This window comes from Danio rerio, chromosome 25 (genome assembly GCF_049306965.1).
Source record: "Danio rerio strain Tuebingen ecotype United States chromosome 25, GRCz12tu, whole genome shotgun sequence".
Lineage (NCBI taxonomy): Eukaryota > Metazoa > Chordata > Actinopteri > Cypriniformes > Danionidae > Danio > Danio rerio.
Window position 1 is genome coordinate 34,363,741 of NC_133200.1, and position 18,985 is coordinate 34,382,725.

The 18,985-nt window shown below is 36.9% G+C and overlaps 2 protein-coding genes across 16 annotated transcripts in view; one reads left to right on the forward strand and one right to left on the reverse strand.

Annotated features, from left to right (window-relative positions):
* Positions 1 to 1,342: 1,342 nt before the first annotated feature.
* Positions 1,343 to 14,970, reverse strand: duox2 (dual oxidase 2). Of its 2 annotated transcripts, none has more exons than XM_002666907.6 (8): positions 14,917 to 14,970; positions 12,571 to 12,743; positions 9,824 to 9,881; positions 9,300 to 9,434; positions 6,248 to 6,455; positions 5,926 to 6,140; positions 3,184 to 3,401; positions 1,343 to 1,507 (listed from the first exon to the last, which is right to left on the reverse strand). In XM_002666907.6, exons 2-8 carry the CDS (start codon positions 12,715 to 12,717, stop codon positions 1,499 to 1,501), a joined length of 990 nt encoding a protein of 329 aa, XP_002666953.2. In that variant the 5' UTR covers positions 12,718 to 12,743; positions 14,917 to 14,970; the 3' UTR covers positions 1,343 to 1,498. The 2 variants fall into 2 exon arrangements, with proteins under 2 accessions (XP_002666953.2, XP_073799406.1); XM_073943305.1 differs by lacking the exon at positions 14,917 to 14,970 and adding an exon at positions 12,912 to 13,531 and having other exon boundaries at positions 12,571 to 12,780.
* Positions 14,971 to 15,117: 147 nt separating this feature from the next.
* The window catches only part of duox (dual oxidase), a 59,218-nt gene continuing 55,350 nt past the window's right edge, over positions 15,118 to 18,985 (forward strand). For 10 of the 14 annotated variants that reach the window (XR_012400501.1, XR_012400502.1, XM_073943293.1 and 7 more), the window contains exons 1-3: positions 15,118 to 15,443; positions 17,874 to 17,957; positions 18,230 to 18,394. Coding sequence is in view for 12 of the 14 variants with exons in the window: in XM_073943293.1 (XP_073799394.1) it covers positions 15,380 to 15,443; positions 17,874 to 17,957; positions 18,230 to 18,394 (313 nt within the window). In the remaining 2 variants the exon portion in view is untranslated. The remainder of the gene's footprint in view (positions 15,444 to 17,873; positions 17,958 to 18,229; positions 18,395 to 18,985) is intronic. The other 4 variants (XM_073943296.1, XM_073943302.1, XM_073943301.1 and 1 more) reach the window with 1 other exon arrangement.

The window sequence follows — 18,985 nt, forward strand, 5'->3', positions numbered from 1 at the left end:
CTTTTTAACAAATTTGGCAGTATGCTTAGGGTCATAGTCTGTTTGGAAGACCCATTTGTGGCTAAGTTGTAATTTCCTGGCTGATGTCTTGAGATGTTGCTTCAGTATTTCTACATAATGTTCTTTCTTCATGATGCCATCTATGCTGTGAAGTGGACCAGTCCCTCCTGCAGCAAAACAGCCCCACAACATGATGCTGCCGCCCCCATACTTCACAGTTGGGATGGTGTTCGTAGGCTTCTAAGCTTTCCCCTTTGTCCTCCAAATGTAACACTGGTCATTATGGCCAAACAGTTCAATCTTATTTCCATCAGACCACAGGACATGCCTCCAAATATGAGTCTTTTTCACAGTGTAATTTAGCAAATTGTAATCTGGCGTTTTTGTTGATTCACATTTCATCATCCTAACTTACCTAAAAGAAAAAAAGTTTAGTCAAATTAACATCTGACTTTTTTTAAATAGCTATGTGCCTTTTTATACACTGCAGTGAGCAGCACGATTGTCTCACAGCTGGTTCAAGCTCTGTCTGGGTCAGTTGGCATTTCTTTGTGGAGTTTGCACGTTCTCCCTGTGTAGGCGTGGGTTTCCTCTGGGTGTTCCGGTTTCCCTAAAGGAGATGCGCTATAAGTTGGTTAAATAAACTAATTTGGCTGTAGTGTATGTGTGTGATTGTAAGTGGGTAAGGGTGTTTCCTGGCGTTGGGTTGTGGCTGGAAGGGCATCCACTGCGTAAAACATATGCTGGATAAGTGTGGCGACCCCAGATTAATAAAATGACTAAGTCAACAGAAAATGAATGTATGAATATATAATATATATATATATATATAATATAATATAATATATAATATAATATAATATATATAATATTATATATTATATATAATATATATATTATAATATTATATATATATATATATATATATATATAWATATATATATATATATATATATATATATATATATATATATATATATATATATATATATATATATATATATATATATATATATATATATATATATATGTATGTATATAAATTATTATTACTACATTTGAATAATTTATTCAGACCATGAATGAATTCTTAACCTTTTTATTTAACCAGTAAATGTCATTAATAAATGCTAAAATTGTGCATTGGCTTGACACAAATGAAAACTTGCAAAACTTTTAAGTCTGTCTTTGTGTCTAACAAGAATTGTATGTAGTATTTTATGCTGTCAACATATATGTAGCATAAATATTAAGAATTAATTCAGACATTCTGTGTGCATTATATCTTATTCACAAAACAAAATCTTTACTGTGTCACAAGTAATGAAAATGACCACATTGTAGAATTAGTTTTTTAATTTTCGTAATATGTACATATTTACATATGAATATGCAGTGGAAAATACATTTGACCAGTAACAATAGTATATACAGCTGCTCCCAGCAAATAGATCTGTAAGATTTCAAGTAGTAGTTGCGGATGACAGCAAATCGTCCCTCAAAGCCTCTGAAAAATATAAAAATTAAAGCCATAAATATTTCATAAAACACCAAAGTGAGTTTTAAAACTATAACATACATTGGTCTTAATAGTCAGGTCTCAATAGTCATTATTATGGAAGCTTTTGTATCTGCCATGAAGAAGAAAGTCGCAAAAGTTGCAAGATTTACTTCAAAATTGTGACTTGAAAGGTAAAAAATCAAGACTGTACAATAATAGGAATATTGTCGTTTCAAGTGTGCATGCTTTTTTTGCAATTTTAAAGTCAAAATTAAGCAATTCTTAAAAAAAATTATATATATATATATATATATATATATATATATATATATATATATATATATATAATATTCAATAGTCAAATTCTGAGTTTATCTTGCAATTATTTTTTCTTTTATCTGATTTTCAAACTGTGAGTATTAGTAATTTTCTTCTATACTATGGTGGAAAAAGCTCTTATACATTGTATGGAAAACAGCAGCAAGAAAATTTCAGAAACTGCTGATCTACTGGGATATTCACACACAACCATCTCTAGGGTTTACAGAGGATGGTCCGAAAAAGAGAAAATATGCAGTGAGCGGCAGTTCCTTGCCAGAGGTCAGAGGAGAATGTCCAGACTGATTCCAGCTGATAGAAAGGCAACAGTAACTCAAATAAGCACTCGTTACAACCGAGGTCTGCAGAAGAGCATCTCTGAACACACAACACGTCTAACCTTGAGGCGGATGGGCTACAGCAGCAGAAAACCACACCGGGTGCCGCTCCTGTCAGCTAAGAACAGGAAACTGAGGCTACAATTTGCACAGGCTTACCCAAATTGGACAATAGAAGATTGGAGAAACGTTGCCTGGTCTGATGATTCTCTATTTCTGCTGTGACATTCGGATGGTAGGGTCAGAATTTGGCCTCAACAACATGAAAGCATGAATCCATCCTGCCTTGTATCAACGGTTCAGGCTGGTGGTGGTGGTGTAATGGTGTGGGGGATATTTTCTTGGCACACTTTGGGCCCATTAGTACCAATTAAGCATCGTTTCAATGCCACAGTCTACCTGAGTATTGTTACTGAACATGTCCATCCCTTTATGACCACAGTGTACACATCTGATGGCTACTTCCAGCAGGATAACACGCAATGTCATAAAGCGCAAATCATCTCAGACTGGTTTCTTGAACATGACAATGAGTTCACTGTACTCAAATGGCCTCCACAGACACCAGAACTCAATCCAATAGAGCACCTTTGGAGTGTGGTTGAATGGGAGATTCGCATCATGGACAAATCTGCATCAACTGTGTGATGCTATCATGTCAATATGGAGCAAAATCTCTGAGGAATATTTCCAGTAGATTGCTGAATCTATGCCACGAAGCATTAAGGCAGTTCTGAAGGTGAAAGGGGGTCCAACCGGGTACTAGTAAGGTGTACCTAATATAGTGGCCGGTGAGTGTATCAACTCATTAAAAATCAGATTTTCAAACTGTGAGTAAAACATTTTTTTATCCTGTGGAAGAAACCAGCTCGTATGTATTGTGTGGGTAAGCAGCAACAGGAAAATCAGAAAAACGATACTCAAACGGGTTTGGAACAACATGAAGGTGAGAAAATTGTAACCCAATTAAATCTTCTGTTCATCTAACGCTAAAGAACATGCAGTGAATTGTGTCGTGCAACCTACTGTTAATGTAGTGATCTGCTGAGGCAAGGAGTTGTTCTCCGCCGGAGTGACATCATCATGGATCACTCCCTCCAGAAAGCCTGAGTTGAGGTACCCTTCATCAGCGCAGCATTCGTCATCCTCATCATCCACACCTACACTGAAGGCCTCCCTCATCCTCGCTGGAAACAGGCAGTCCAGCAACACCACCAGCAAGCCAATCACAGCGCACAGCAGACCTGAAGACACACCGCAGTCGCCAGATTAGCACCTCTAATTAGGTAAGGGACAGAGCGCAGCCACACAGTCACTGCAGAATTAACTGGGGCAGTGTGGTCAGTCTGCAGTCTGGGATGGGTTTTATTGTGCAATACCTTGTACAGTGGCATGTAAGACACAATATTAAGCTGAATTGTTTTAGGAGTTTATTAAACAAAAAAATTATTGGATCATTAAGCATTGAAACTGATGATGCAGGAGGAAGATAAATCTTTGTAAGCATCAATTTTCTCTATATGGAATTTAGGAATAACATATTAAAGTCAGACCTGTTGTGAGCTCCAAGGTTGTTAATCATTGGTACAGTTGAAGTAAGAATTATTAACCCCCCTGTTTATTTTTTTCCCAATTTCTGTTTAACAGATTTTTTCAGCACATTTTTAAACATAATAGTTTTAATAACTCATTTCTAATAACTAATTTATTTTATCTTTGCCATGATTACAGTAAATAATATTTGACTAGATAGTTTTCAAGACACTTCTATACAGGTTCAAGTGAAATTTAAAGGCTAAACTAGGTTAATTAGGTTAACTAGGCAGGTTAGGGTAATTAATCAAGTTAATTATTGTATAATGATGGTTTGTTCTGTAGACTATCAAAAAAAATTAGCTTAAAGGGGCTAATAATTTTGTCCTCAAAATTGTGTTCAAAAATTAAAAACTGCTTTTATTCTAGCCGAAATAAAACAAATAAGACTTTCTCCAGAAGAAAAAATATTATTAGACATACTGTGAAAATTTTCTTGCTTTGCTAAACATCTTTTGGGAAATATTTAAAAACGAATAATAATTCAAAGGGGGGCTAATAATTCTGACTTTAACTGTATATGCTTGTGTTTAACACTAGAATTTATGCAGAAAGCTACATTACCCATAATACTTTACAGAAAATGCACCAATCGGCTTTTTAACTTCACCTACTATCATGAATAGAGTGTAACTGAAGTAAAAACTGCATTTATTTTCAATATTACTCCTCATTTCTTCTAGAAAGTCAAGCATAGAGCAAGTAAGCGAAATGTGCAACAACTCCCCACTTCTCTGCACAGTAAATGACATAATGAGTTCATCTCGATATACTGAAATGTAGGCTTGTATATAAACCCATTTTACAGTCATTTTAAATATACATCGTTTACAATGCTTGGTGTTCATTCATTCATTTTCTTTTCGGCTTAATCCTTTTATTAATCTGGGGTCACCACAGCGGAATGAACCGCCAACTTATCCAGCACGTTTTTACACAGCGCATGCCCTTCCAACCGCAACCCATCTCTGGGAATTATCTACATACACTTATTCACACTCATACACTACGGACAATTTAGCCAACCCAATTCACCTGTACCACATGTCTTTGGACTGTGGGGGAAACCAGAGCGTTCGAAGGAAACCCACGCGAACGCAGGGAGAACATGCAAACTCCACACAGAAACGCCAACTGACCCAGCCGAGGCTCGAACCAACGACCTTCTTGCTATGAGACGACAGCAGTACCTACTGCGCCACTGCATTGCCCAATGCTAGGTGTGATTGTATTATTATAACTTCATATGTTCGGGTTGAATATTTATAGTTAGGGGTGGCCAAATTTTTCTAATATAGGGCCAAAAACGAAACTTGATTGAGGCTAGTGGGCAGAATGTGTTACAGTCACCAGCGATCTAGCTATAACTCTGCCACCAAATGGACTACAAATCACAGCATGCAGTGCGCACACACACCTGTTCCTAATCTCGTCTGATTGCAAACACTCACGACTGAAGCTGCTCAAGGACTACTTGCACAGATTCTTTATACACCACATTTGCTCACACACGTTGCTGAGTGTTTTTTGTTTGTTTTGTTAGTCAAACGAACCTGTTACTTTACAAAGCGTTTCATTCACCCTTGCCGTGTTTTATGTAATCTATCGCCTTGTTCATCCTTCCTTTCTCCGGTTTGGACCATTTGCCTGGTTATCTACGACGACTACTGGATTATCTGTGTGAACCCGATTGCTCCTGTGTTGACCGGTGTCTGCCTGACCATTCTATTGAATAAATCAGAATGAACCGCCAACTAGTCCAGCATATTTTTTATGCAGCAGATGCCCTTCCAGCAGCAACCCATCACTGGGAAACAACCATACACTCTCACATTCACACTCAAACACTTTGGCCAATTTAGTTTATTCAATTCACCTATAGTGCATGTCCTTGGGCTGTGGGAGAAACCAGAGCACCCGTAGGAAACCAAAGCCAACACAGGGAGAACATGCAAACTCCACACAGAAATGCCAACCGACCCAGCTTAAGCTCAAAACCAGCAACATTCTTGCTTTGAGGCGACAGTGCTAATCTCTGAGCCACTATGCTCTCCTTAATTCCCACTGTGCATTATGCTATTTTAGGCATAGCCTATAACCAACCGGTTGTCTGACAAGCATTTTTGATGCAGTCAACTTTTAAGAGTGGCACCATTTCCCATAAGAAGCATTTACCTGTAGCCAGAGCGAGCCAAAAGGAATGGCTGTAGTCTGTCCTTAAAGCCTCTGATCCTATACTGAAGTCACACGGGCTCACGTTGTATATAGTTGAGAAGGAAGCCACAGAGAAGAAGATGAAAGCGGCCGTGGCTATCATCATGTAGCCGGCGTAGAGGATGACAGGCATTGAGAAGAGGATATTGGCCAGCAGCCAGCAGCAAAAAGCCGTCCTGTGGGAGAAGGCCATTCTTTACTTTGGCTTGTTTGCATTTGTTGAATAGGACCGAGTTTCTTTACACTACGGTAGGAGATTGCTGGTGTGTGTGTGTTGGTTTACCACAGGTTGGCTGAGGCAAAGCGGGCCGAGTAGCTGTACTGGTAGATGAGTCCGCAAGCGCTGTTGTAAGTGAACTTCTCTGCGATGTAAAGGATTGGGTTGGGAAGACCTCGCTCCAGAGCGTCACCGTACTGCTCATCCACACTGCTCGACCAGCTGATTATTTCATTGTAGTTGATGGTTTCGTTTATCTGCGTTACTGGCTCACCTGTTGGGACAAACAGAGGACATCAAAATTATAGAGCAGCTTACAATTTCCTGAATTTCGAGAACACTGGTGCTTATTTAAAGATAATTAAACAAAAGTGCTGCAGGAGGGACTGGTCCACTTCACAGCATAGACGGCATCATGAAGAAAGAACATTATGTAGAAATACTGAAGCAACATATCAAGACATCAGCTAGGAAATTAAAATTTGGCCACAAATGGGTCTTCCAAACAGACCATGACCCTTAGCATACTGCCAAATTAGTTAAAATGTGCTTTAAGGACAACAGAGGGAATGTTTTGGAGTGGCCATCACAAAGCCCTGATCTCAATCCTATTGAAAATTTGTGGCCAGAGTTGAAAAAGCTTGTGAGAGCAAGACAGACAACAAATCTGACTCGGTTACAGCAGTTCTGTCTGGAGGAGTGGGCCAAAATTCATTCAAACTATTGTGAGAAGCTTGTGGAAGGATACCCGAAACATTTGACCAAAGTTATACAGTTTAAAAACAAAACTAAAAAAAAAAACAAGGAAATGTATGTAAACTTTTAACTGTCTACAAATTAATAAAAAATTCCTGAGGTAAATAAGTTACATCTCTGAACTTTAAAAATAAATCTCTATAAAATGCTGCAATTCCCACATGCTTTATTCAGCCGCAATGACTTCTGGGACTTCTAGAGCGAGTTCGGTGCTCAAGCCTGCATTGGTGCATCCTCAATATCAAGAACACATCTGAGAACTTTTATGCGTCCGCAGTTCTTGCGGTCTTGAGCAATGGATCTAAACTTTGGCATTTGATAATGTGTGTTCAGAACACAAGGACGCAATTTATTCACTGAAAAACACATATTGAGAAACAGCCCTGCAATGGGTTTGTCAGACAAAGGAGTCATCCAAAACAAGCAGTGCTGGTGGTTCTCCAGGAACGTGGTTGGAAAACACTGTTTTAGGTCATTGCCGATGTGTTTTTTAGAACTCATTTTACACAGAATGATTTTGAGTTGCTGATTCTCTCTGATTGTCCTTGATAATTTACACTACGTGATTTTATGCATTTGTCAGCGATAGCACTATGTTGAAGCTAGTGAAAATCAACAGTGTATCCGGAAGTATTCATAGCATGTCACTTTTTCCACATTTTTTTTCATGTTACAGCTTTATTCCAAAAACGACAATGTAAAAAAAGGAGTTTAATTTATAAAAAAAATAAAATAAAACCTGAAAAATCACATGTACATCAGTATTCACAGAGTGGTAGAGTGGCTAAACTGAAGACACACCCTGCCTGGAATTTGCCAAAAGGCATCTGAAGGACTCTCAGACCATCATAAACAAAATTCTCTGGTCTGATGAGACTAAAATTGAACTCTTTGGAGTGAATGCCAGGCGTTTTGTTTGGAGAAAACCAGGCAGCGCTCATCACCAGGCTAATACCATCCCTACAGTGAAGCATGGTGGTGCAGCATCTTGCTGTGGGGATGTTTTTCAGCAGCAGGAACTGGAAGACTAGTCAGGATAGAGGGAAAGATGAATGCAGCACTGTACAGAGACATCCTGAACTTAGACTGGGGCGACGGTTCATCTTCCAGCAGGAAAATGACCCAAAGCCAAAAACCGCCAAAATATCCGCCAAAATATCAACAGAGTGGCTTTACAACAACTCGATGAATGTCCTTGAGTGGCCCAGCCAGAGCCCAGATCTAAATCCTATAGAACATCTCTGAAGAGATCTGAAAACAGCTGTGCACCATTGCTTCACATTCAACCTGATAGAGCTTGAGAGGTACTGCAAAGAGGAATGGGCGAAAACTCCCAAAGACAGGTGTGCCAAGCTTGTGGCATCATATTCAAAAAGACTTGAGGCTGTAATTGCTGCCAAAGGTGCAACAACAAAGTATTGAGCAAAGGCTGTGAATACTAATGTATATACTACTTTTTTATTTTTAACAAATTTGCAACAATTTCAAAAACTTATTAAGTCATTATGGGGTATTGTGTGTAGAATTTTGAGAAATAAATGAATTTGAAATAAGACTGTAACATAAACAAATGTGGAAAAAGTGAAGCGCTATGAATACTTTCCAGATGCACTGTACTATTATATACATGCAGTGTGAACTCTGCAATACTGACGTTAATAGAAGACTGACTAATTTAATGGTAGAAACTTTCCAGTTGTCCAGTTCTGTGACTGAAATCCTGACACCAGATGAAGACCAAAGAGACGAAGATACTTTCAATTACAGCAAGAGAAACTGATCATTCCAAATCAGCGATTTCTAGAATGTTCATCTTTATAATATCAGTAACTCATTCAAGTTCACTGCAAGCAGCTTGTCCAGAAAAGCAAGCAAAGACAGGAGAATCTGGAGAATCTCAGTAGTCAATCGATTAAATACTGAAGTAGGAATTGATCATCAGTCCAGCTAAACAGAGTAGGGATATGTATCTCCACTGAGGTGAGAGTATGTGGACTGAATGCCTCTGCAGTGACCAAACCTTCATAAACAGAAAGAATCGAAAGCCCAGACTGACCTCTGCTGAGGAGCATGTTGAGTGCAGAGAACTGGACCAAAGTTCAAAATGACCAAAGCGTGTGTCATTTATCTGAGTCTAATAGGAAACATTATGTTCGTCATCAGACTGGGAAAGGCTGAACCAAAAGTGTGTAAAGTAATTAGTGAGAGGTGGAGCAGAAATGTTTGCGGATTTTCTGCAGAAGGATTTGGTTACTTCCTGCTAATTTTGCTAATTCCTGCCTTCATGTTTGCTCTCTACATTTGGTCATTGTGTTCTCCACCAAATAGTAAAGGTAACTTGTGGACAAAAACATCCGCTTACCTTTGAGAGTGATGTTTATTCCATAAAGCCCCACATGAAGGCCCACTTCAGCTGACACCACCGCCGTGCTGAAGGATTTGTAGGTGGTGTTGGCCTTCACTCTGGCTTCAGCCCAGTCTCCAGTGAAATTAAGCACTGAAGTGCAAAAGAAACGTCTAGCATTACACAAGTTCGACACCTCTGAAATAATTACAAGACTTACAGTACGCTGACATTATTTCTATTGTTCCAGCTGAATATTTAGACTCTTACTCATGCTTAAAAATGCAAGAACATGACAGCATTACGTATGAACATGATCGCGTTACGTAACAAGTATGTCAAATCAAGTGTCATTACATTTAATGAAAGACAATCTCTGGTTATTTTCATGATCGTAATTCAATATTACAGGAGATTTTGACTTTAGTAGATGAAAGGTCATCTGATTCATGCAGTTAAATTGTGAGCTGATTATAATATTTTTTAGGTCACTCCAACCAATGCAAAAGATTAACTTATTGAAAAAATAGAGAGATACTCACCAACTAAAACAACTCCAATAAATAAGCTAATGAATATCCGGAACATCCAAAACCATCTCTGAAAAAAAGAGCACATTGGCATCATTTTAGGCATTTGTTCAATGTCTCTGATATAAACAAAACACAATGTTCAAGACTTGATGAAGAATAGGGACACAAGATTGTCCAAAATATGTTACTGTAAGACCTTGAGATTTCAACAGGATACAGAAAAAGAATCTCCATCCCTTCATTAAATTCACATACAGTTGAAGTCAGAATTATTAGCCCCCCTGTTTATTTTTTCCCCAATTTCTGTTTAACGGAGGGATTTTTTTCAACACATTTCTAAACATAATAGTTTTAATAACTCATTTCTAATAACTGATTTATTTTATCTTTGCCATGATAACAGTTAATAATAATTGACTAGATATTTTTCAAGACACTTCTATACAGCTTAAATCAACATTTAAAGGCTTAACTAGGTTAATTACTGTAGGTTAACAAGGCTGGTTAGGGTAATTAGGCAAGTTATTGTACAACGATGGTTTGTTCTGGAGTCTATCGAATAAAATAGCTTAAAAGGACTAATAATTTTGACCTTAAAATGACTTTAAAAAATATATAAAACTGCTTTTATTCTAGCTGAAATAAAACAAATAAGACTTTCTTCAGAAGAAAAAATATTATCAGAAATACTGTGAAAATTTCCTTGATCTGTTAAACATCATTTGGGAAATATTTAAAAAAGATTAAAAATATTCTAAGGGGGGCTAATAATTCTGACTTCAACTGTATAATGTATATTCAATACACATGCTATGCTTGACATCAATTTAGGATACTTTGAATAACAGTTTTATATGATGGTTACCAGTGGTGGAAAGAGTGCTGAAAAATCATACTGAAGTAAAAGTACCATTACTTGCCTAAAAATATAGTGCGAGTAGAGTTAAAGTATCTGTTGTAAATATTACTCAAAGTATGAAAAAGTAGACCTTTCAAAAGTACTCTTGAGTAGTGAGTATTGCGCTGTTAAAAGCTGATGTGTTGTGCAAGTGTGTGTAAACGTAACATTCTGTAGTGCATCTAGTTATAGGCCAGCAGGCACACAACGTCATAAGACGTTAATATTAGGTTAGATTTAGGTCGTGATGTCAGGTGACCAAAATTCAATGTTTAGCCAGTGCCTAAGAACAACGTTATTTTGACGTCCAAGAATGACGTTGATATTTGGTCGATTTTAGGTTGTTAGGAAGTAACCAAAATCCAACATCAAGCCAACATCCTAAACCAACATCATAGTGATGTCAAATACTGACATTTATTTATCAAGTATGGCAACCAAAATCCAACGTCTGATAGACGTTATAGTGATAACGTCCACACAAAGTCAAGCTATAACATTATTAGAGGTTGATATTTGGTTGGTTTTAGGTTGGACATTGACGTTGGCCTGACGTTGAGTTCTAACATCAACCCAATTTTCATTTCCAAACAAAATGCAGCGTTCCTACGATGTTAGGGTACGACGTCAATCTGACGTCATGTTGATGTCTTGTGCCTGCTGGGTGTTTAAGACCATTTTGGTCATCATACAGTAAACATCCGTCATCTTCTCATCAGTGACATGCATCTAAACAGTCTCTGGGTCAGTGCGAGTAACGATTTTGGACGTCTTCTTGGACACTTTTAAAGCTTCCAAACAGTTTGCTGCCATAATAAAGCGCCCATGTCTTGAGGTAGTTCAGTATCGATGTGCGATTTGATTGGACAGGAATCATAGGACTGATTTTACTAATCCCATAGACAGGAAAAAATGCAGTGACTGCAGATTGAAGGAAAGTAGGGGAGTAAAAGTACAGATACAGCACTAAACATGTACTCAAGGGAAAGTGAATGTACACATTTATAAAACAACTTTAGTAAAGTACAATTCCTGAGAAAAACGACTCAATTACAGTAGAGTACATTTGAGTATTTGTAATTAGTTACTTTACACCACTGGTTATAACCAATATCTTGCTGTGGCTCAGAAACAAGCTTGGCCAAAAAAAGGACGTCAAGTCACAGCAGTTCTAACAATCTCCAGAAAAACAATTGAATTCAAAAGTCTATGGGTGCATCTCAATTTAATTAGTTACTTTACACCACTGGTGCTTACATTGTTTTACAGGCATAAAACTAAATTATTCATATTCCCTGGACAATTCTGACTTAAAGTTACTTTTATTCAACCATGCATCAAGTTTATTTATTTATTTTTAACAGAAATGATGCAGGCTTCTCCCAAAAGATGATATGTGATACACGAGAAGCATGATTGTGAAAAAATTAAGATATGTCTCTTATTTACATGTGAACAAAAACTTTTAAGTTAGCATTTGCCAGGGCTATAAATAATTCCAGGCTTGACTGTATACACTCTCAGAAATAAAGGTGCATGCGCTGTCACTGGGGCAGTACTATTTTAAAAGATGTGTACCCAAATAGTCAACAGTGCTACCTAAAAGGTCCATATTAGTACCCAAATGTACCTAAAAAGTACATTTGAGGAACCATTATGGACCCTTCAGGGACAAATATGCACCTTTTGAAAAGCTACTGCCCCAGTGACAGCTCCTGTACCTTTATTTCTGATTTAAAAAAAACATCAAGATTGGCTACATTTCACCTCATTATACAATTATTGTATCACTTTGCATATTTCTTTATCAACACAAATCTGCAGATGCCTTGTTTCTAGACTATTTGATGCAACTCACCGATCTGCCACGTATTCCCGGTAGAATGAAGAGGAAACTGACAGCCAGAACCGAGAAAACCAGGATTGCGACCAGCAGGCTGATGTTGATCATGAACGGGCTCCTTTGTAGCGGGTAAAACGGGTAAATGCCATCGTAGAAAGTCATCTTCCCTCCACAGGCGAGAACTAAAGCTGAAAGCAGGACAGTGTTGGCCAGAGGCTCGGTTACCTGAAGATTGCAGATAACAGTCTGCTGGTGTGCGCGTTTTACACACTCACTTTCAGGGGATTGAAATTTGAAGGCTGATAGCTGAAATGCATCTCAACCTTATAGTTTTAGCATATGAAAATGAAGCATACCCTCATAAACTTGTTTGCTTCATGATGATTCAATGAATGTGCCCACGTTTCACTCACATTTAGGCATGGACTACTTGTAGTTTGAACACGAAAATTAAGCTTAAAGGGATAGTTCCCTCAAAATTGAAACTTTAATTTGTTCACACTCTTAAATGGTTCCCGAGTTTTACTAGTTTTCTCATAAAACTTAAAAGAAGATACTTTGAAGAATGTTGGAAAGCGATAGACATTGGCTTCCATGGTAAGAGAAGGAACACTACCGAGGTGAATGCCTACAAATTCCAACATTCTATCTCCTTTGTGCTCAACAGAGCAACTAAACTCAAGCTGGTTTGGTGCAAGAGGAGGATGATGAGAAGATTTTAACAAAATTTTTAGATATTTAGGTAAAATATCACTTTAACCGCACAGATTTATCTGCTTCAGGAGGATTCAATTGCATTATAACTTTAAAAGTAAAAAAAGCATGCTAATTATGTGCAATTTGTTAATGGCAATGTATTCTGTATTTACATTCTTCATGACATGAAAACTGAATTATAACATTTACATTTGCCATTTCCAACCACAGTTTTAATATGCCAACTTCATGCTAATGTTTTAACGTTTTAGAAGTTGCCAATTGTAACCAGCAATTTTAAGCCCTATATGTGCAACCATATGTGAAGGTGGGCCCCTGAGGTGGGCGGTACAGTGAAGTACCGAAAGGTGTTCACCTAGGCCAAGAGAAGCCTGCCTCAGGACACCTAAATTGCCAATCACGCCCGAAATCAATCATGTCCGAAAGAAACCAGTTTTCCAAAAAACAGCTACAACCGGTTCTTAACACGAGAGTGAGACCCGCTTTATGTGCGTGCGATAGATTTAGTGAATGGGTTCCGGTCCACTAGAAGAACCGGTTAAATAGACCATTGATATGCAAACACGATAAAGCATTTTCAAAAACACTTCGACTTAACATTCCTCCTGACGTAATTACAAACATTTTTTGGTAACACTTTATTTTGATGGTCCATTTGAGTATTAGCTTATTGATACTGACATTTAACAGTCCTTCAACAGACATTTGACTATAGAAAACTTTTCAAGTGCATGTCAACTTATAACAACCCTAACCCCAAACTAACAATCTAATTATTATCTACTGAGAATTAGTTGCAATGTAACTTAAATTCAACAAACGGGCCATCAAGTGTGATTTTTGTGCTATTTTTTAAAAACATCTTAAGAGTGGGATTCAAACATAAAAATCTTAACCTGTTTTGCTTCATCTTTGCCTTAGAATCCAGTCCAAAACAGTCTGTTGAGTTTTGCTACAAATAAAATGCGACTTACGTTTCCCAAGCGTCAGTTAATGATTATTTTTTATATTAGGTACATCCATTAGCCTAAATTTGGTTTATACATTTTCAGTTTAATTTAACAACTTCTAAAGCATTAAATAGATGTATGTTATTTATTTCAAATCTGTGGTTGGAAATAGCAAAATGTAATCATTTTATATCGTTTTGCACCAAAGTTTGCACATTGGCTATGACTGTCTCCGAAAATGCCAACTTACAAAAATAAGCTACTTTGCCATACTCATTTACTCATATGCATAATAGTTACACATCAATTTAAGCATATAAAATTCACCACAATGAAAACGCTATTCCAGATCAGGCATATTTTATCAAACCGTTAAACTTTAGCCTACTTTTACCACACAAATGTAGCATACTTGCCTAAAAGTAATTAATTTCGTTAATACAATATATACTTTTCACACATCTGAATCGTCATTTAAACACGTCACAAACTACATCTATTGAGAAACCCTCTTCATTTAACAGCCCGTTATAATGCAAATGCCCCCTCAGGTTAACCGGTCCAGGTAAGCGCACTTTCAGGTGATGGTTAACGCGAATGAAGATAACCTACTTTGATTACCGTAAATCAAATCCTCCTAAAGTCTTGCAGAATAAGATGTTACCAAATAGGCATTCCTAGATCTGTAACTCACCTGTGAACGCAAAGAGAGCCGCAAAAGGAGACGGAAAATCTGTGTCCTGGAAATAAGTTGACCGGGTCGGCGCTCATCTTTTAAACGATCGCACTTCCTAATAACAGCTTTGATTTGCATTGATTGGTATTTCCAGAAATAGGTGTCAACCTCTCACGACCAGCCCTGTAGCTTCATAAAGTCAGTGTGAAACAGTCAGGTGTGGATGTGGGTAGGACTCTCATTCCGTCACTCAATCTGCCGCACTTTTCTCGCTGCCATTCGGTCTGTTGCGGTCAGGTGAGCTCTATATGCCGTTTAAAGACAGCTGGGACTATATTTTTCAGTTTAATAGCCTTCACATTCCCGCTGAAGTCCCTGCTTTGTCATTCCTGAAGGAAAGTCGTGTCTCTCGCACACTGCAGTTAGTGTTTTCCCAAGTCTGAGGTGAAGTGCTCTTGTTCAGCTTCATTGGTCTGCGAGAATGGGTTCATTTGAGCTACTTTTGAGGACTTTTTTGGCAATGTTTATTCTCTGTCAAGCTGTTGGTGAGTAGTAATCTATCTATCTATCTATCTATCTATCTATCTATCTATCTATCTATCTATCTGTCTGTCTGTCTGTCTGTCTGTCTGTCTGTCTGTCTGTCTGTCTGTCTGTCTGTCTGTCTGTCTGTCTGTCTGTCTGTCTGCCTGCCTGCCTGCCTGCCTGCCTGCCTGCCTGCCTGCCTGCCTGCCTGCCTATCTATCTATCTATCTATCTATCTATCTATCTATCTATCTATCTATCTATCTATCTATCTATCTATCTATCTATCTATCTATCTATCTATCTATCTATCTATCTATCTATCTAATGTCTGTCTGTCTGTCTACCTCATTAACTTTATTATTTCCAAATTCAACTTTTATCTTAATATTTTACTTAAGTTATACATAGAAGTGTTTACTTTAGGTATTTTAGATATTGAGCTTGGATCTAAAGCATTAAAACAATACAAGTTTAATACAAATTGAATATGTTGTACATTTTTCCTGGGTAAAAAATGACCATCATACATTTCTATCATGATTTACAGAAGACAATGCCATTATTTCTTAGATATCAATAATATTTAGACTAATAATCATTTAAAGACATATTAAAATATCACAATAATGCCCCACAATATCTATAATATTAAATATATGTCATTTTAAATCTTTATTCTTTTCCACTTTCATCAATCCAACAGGCTAAAGCAGGGTTTTAATCGTTTAAAACATGGCAAAAACTGTAATGATGACTTATCTTTTGTTTTAACAATTACAGGTCATACTATGTTGATTTATTTTACATAAATATATCTGATCTGTTGAGCAATGGTGGACTAGTCACCTATATTTTGACATTTTAATTTGACAAGTTTTTGTGTTTTATGTTTTCTGTTAAAAAAAAATAACACAGACATCAAAATGGGATGCTTTTTTCCTAATTAATTCATGAAACATTAAACATAATGTTATATTTCAGTATTATTCATAAACGTTACATTGATGTGTTGATATAAATTACACTTAATTTAAGGTTAAACAACATATAACTACACAAGTATTTGCATTTAATGTTTTCTTTGTGTAAAGTGATCATGAATTAACAAAACCTTAAACATAATACAACTTTATTTATGTTATTGTTTAAAGGTACAATGCAGTGAATTAAACGTTAATCAGAGTAAATCAACTAATTATTTCCTTTTACAAAAAAAGAAGTGGCAGTAATTGTTATTGTCATGAATTTATTTTTTGTTTCGTTCAGATTTACGGTAAAACGTTGAATATTTCCTGATCAAATCCTGATTTATTCAACGGGAAGTTTTATTTAAAGGTACAGTTTGCCCTAAAATGTAAAGTTGATGTCAGAATTATTAGCCCCCTTCGATTTTTTTTCTTTTTTCAAAATATTTCCCAAACAATGTTTAACGGAGCAAGGAAATTTTCACAGTATGTCTGATAATATTTTTTCTTCTGGAGAAAGTCTTACTTGTTTTATTTCGGCTAGAATAAAAGCAGTTATACATTTTTTTAAAGCATTTTAAGGTCAAAATTATTAGCCTCTTTAAGCTATATATTTTTTCGATAGTCTACAGAACAAACCATTGGTTTACGATAGCTTGCCTAATTACCCTGCCTAGTTAACCTAATTAATCTAGTTACGCCTTTAAATGTCACTTAAATCTGTATAGAAGTGAAAAATATCTAGTCAAAAATTATGTACTGTCATCATGAAAAAGATAAAATAAATCAGCCATTAGAAATGAGTTATTAAAATTATTATGATTAGAAATGTGATGAAAAAATTCTCTGTTATACAGAAATTGGGGGAAAAAATAAACAGGGGGGCTAATAATTCTGACTTCAACTGTATATTAAATCATCATTGACATCACTTGTACCAAACCTTTAGGAGTCTATTTTTCCTGCTTATCACAAAAGAAGATATTTTAAAGAACGTCCCATGTTTTTTAATCTACAATAGAAGTCAATGGCTACCATGTTATAACATTCTTCAAAATACCTTCCTTCAATGAACATAATGAAAAAAGGTGACACTTTGTTTTGATGGTTTGAGTATTAGCAGACTGTCTGCTTAATCTGCTGATACTGCTCCTTCAACAGACATTTAACTCACTATAAGAAACTTTGCAAGTATGTCAACACTAACCCCAGACCTAACCTAACAGCCTACTCATAATCCAATGAGAATTAGTTGGCATGTAGACTTAAATTCAACAAACGGACCATCAAAATAAAGTGTGACCAAAAAACCACAGAGTTTACTTCGCATTTTAATTTAAGGGTGAACAGTCCCTTTATCTTTTTTGGGTATATACTATAGACTTTGTATCGAAATAGCTACACACAGTATATTTGAGTACAGCATGTGCATGAATCATCTGAATGGTTGTTAATGACTCGCTTTGATCTGTAACCAAACAGGAGCTTATTCTGCCATTACCTGGGAAGTTCAAAGGTACGATGGCTGGTACAATAATTTGGCCGATCACGATCGAGGGGCTGCAGGTGAGTCAGTTTTCATTGCATTTACACTAAAACAATGATTCAAAGAGGATTCCTTGGATTTACTTATTTTTTTTACCTTAAGTAGTTGTAAACAATTTATTTAGGCTGAATTTAAACAAACAAATTAAGTTGAGCATTACCAAATTTAATTTGTTTGTTTAAATTCAACCCATATAAAATTGCTTGCAACAGGTTTGCAGACATAATTTCTTTCAGTGTGAACTAAAACTCAGACATGCTATATAGTAAGCATACAGCTGTTGTGTTTCCAGATGCATCTCTGGTCCGTCTGTATCCAGCGCAGTACATGGATGGGGTTTATCTGGCCAGACAGGAGCCACACCTGCCCAACCCTCGGAGGATCAGCACCACAGCCATGAGCGGTCAATCCGGTCTGCTGTCCCACAAGAACAGAAGCGTTCTCTCCGTGGCCTTTGGTGAGGGTTTGCTTCATTTAAATAAGGTGCAGCCTGATGATTAAAACACAGCCAGTCCTTTAATTATGTAAAGTAATTAAGTAAACAGCTAACCATTTTGAGTTTAACAAACATCTAATAGACATCAAAATGTAGACAGCCTAACTAAAACAAGGCTTTGCTTGGGCTGTCAGTGGGAAAACTGGTTTCTTTCGGACATGATTGATTTCGGGCGTGATTGGCAATTTAGGTGTCCTGAGGCAGGCTTCTCTTGGCCTAGGTGAACACCTTTCGGCACTTATACCGCCTACGGTCAGGGGCCCACCTTCACATATCGTTGCATATATAGGGCTCAAAATTGCTGGTAACAAAAAAAAATATATATCGAATCTGATGATTGAAACACAGCCAGTCCTTTAATTATGAGAATATTTTAGGAAAATTGCATTTCAGTCAAGACTCCACTACAGCGAACCATTTAAGGTTTAATAGACATCCAATAGACATCTAAATGTAGACAGCCTAACTAAAACAAGGCTAAACTTGGGCTGTCAGTGGGAAAACTGGTTTATTTCGGACATGATTGATTTCGGGCGTGATTGGCAATTTAGG

Bases quoted from the DNA above. Each gene is read 5' to 3' on its own strand.
- duox2 (XM_073943305.1), bottom strand. The intron at 9,435-9,823 runs GTGAGTATCTCT...TTTGCACTTCAG, and splicing joins TATTGGAGTTGTTTTAGTTG to TGCTTAATTTCACTGGAGAC. The intron at 6,456-9,299 runs GTAAGCGGATGT...TTGTCCCAACAG, and splicing joins AATAAACATCACTCTCAAAG to GTGAGCCAGTAACGCAGATA.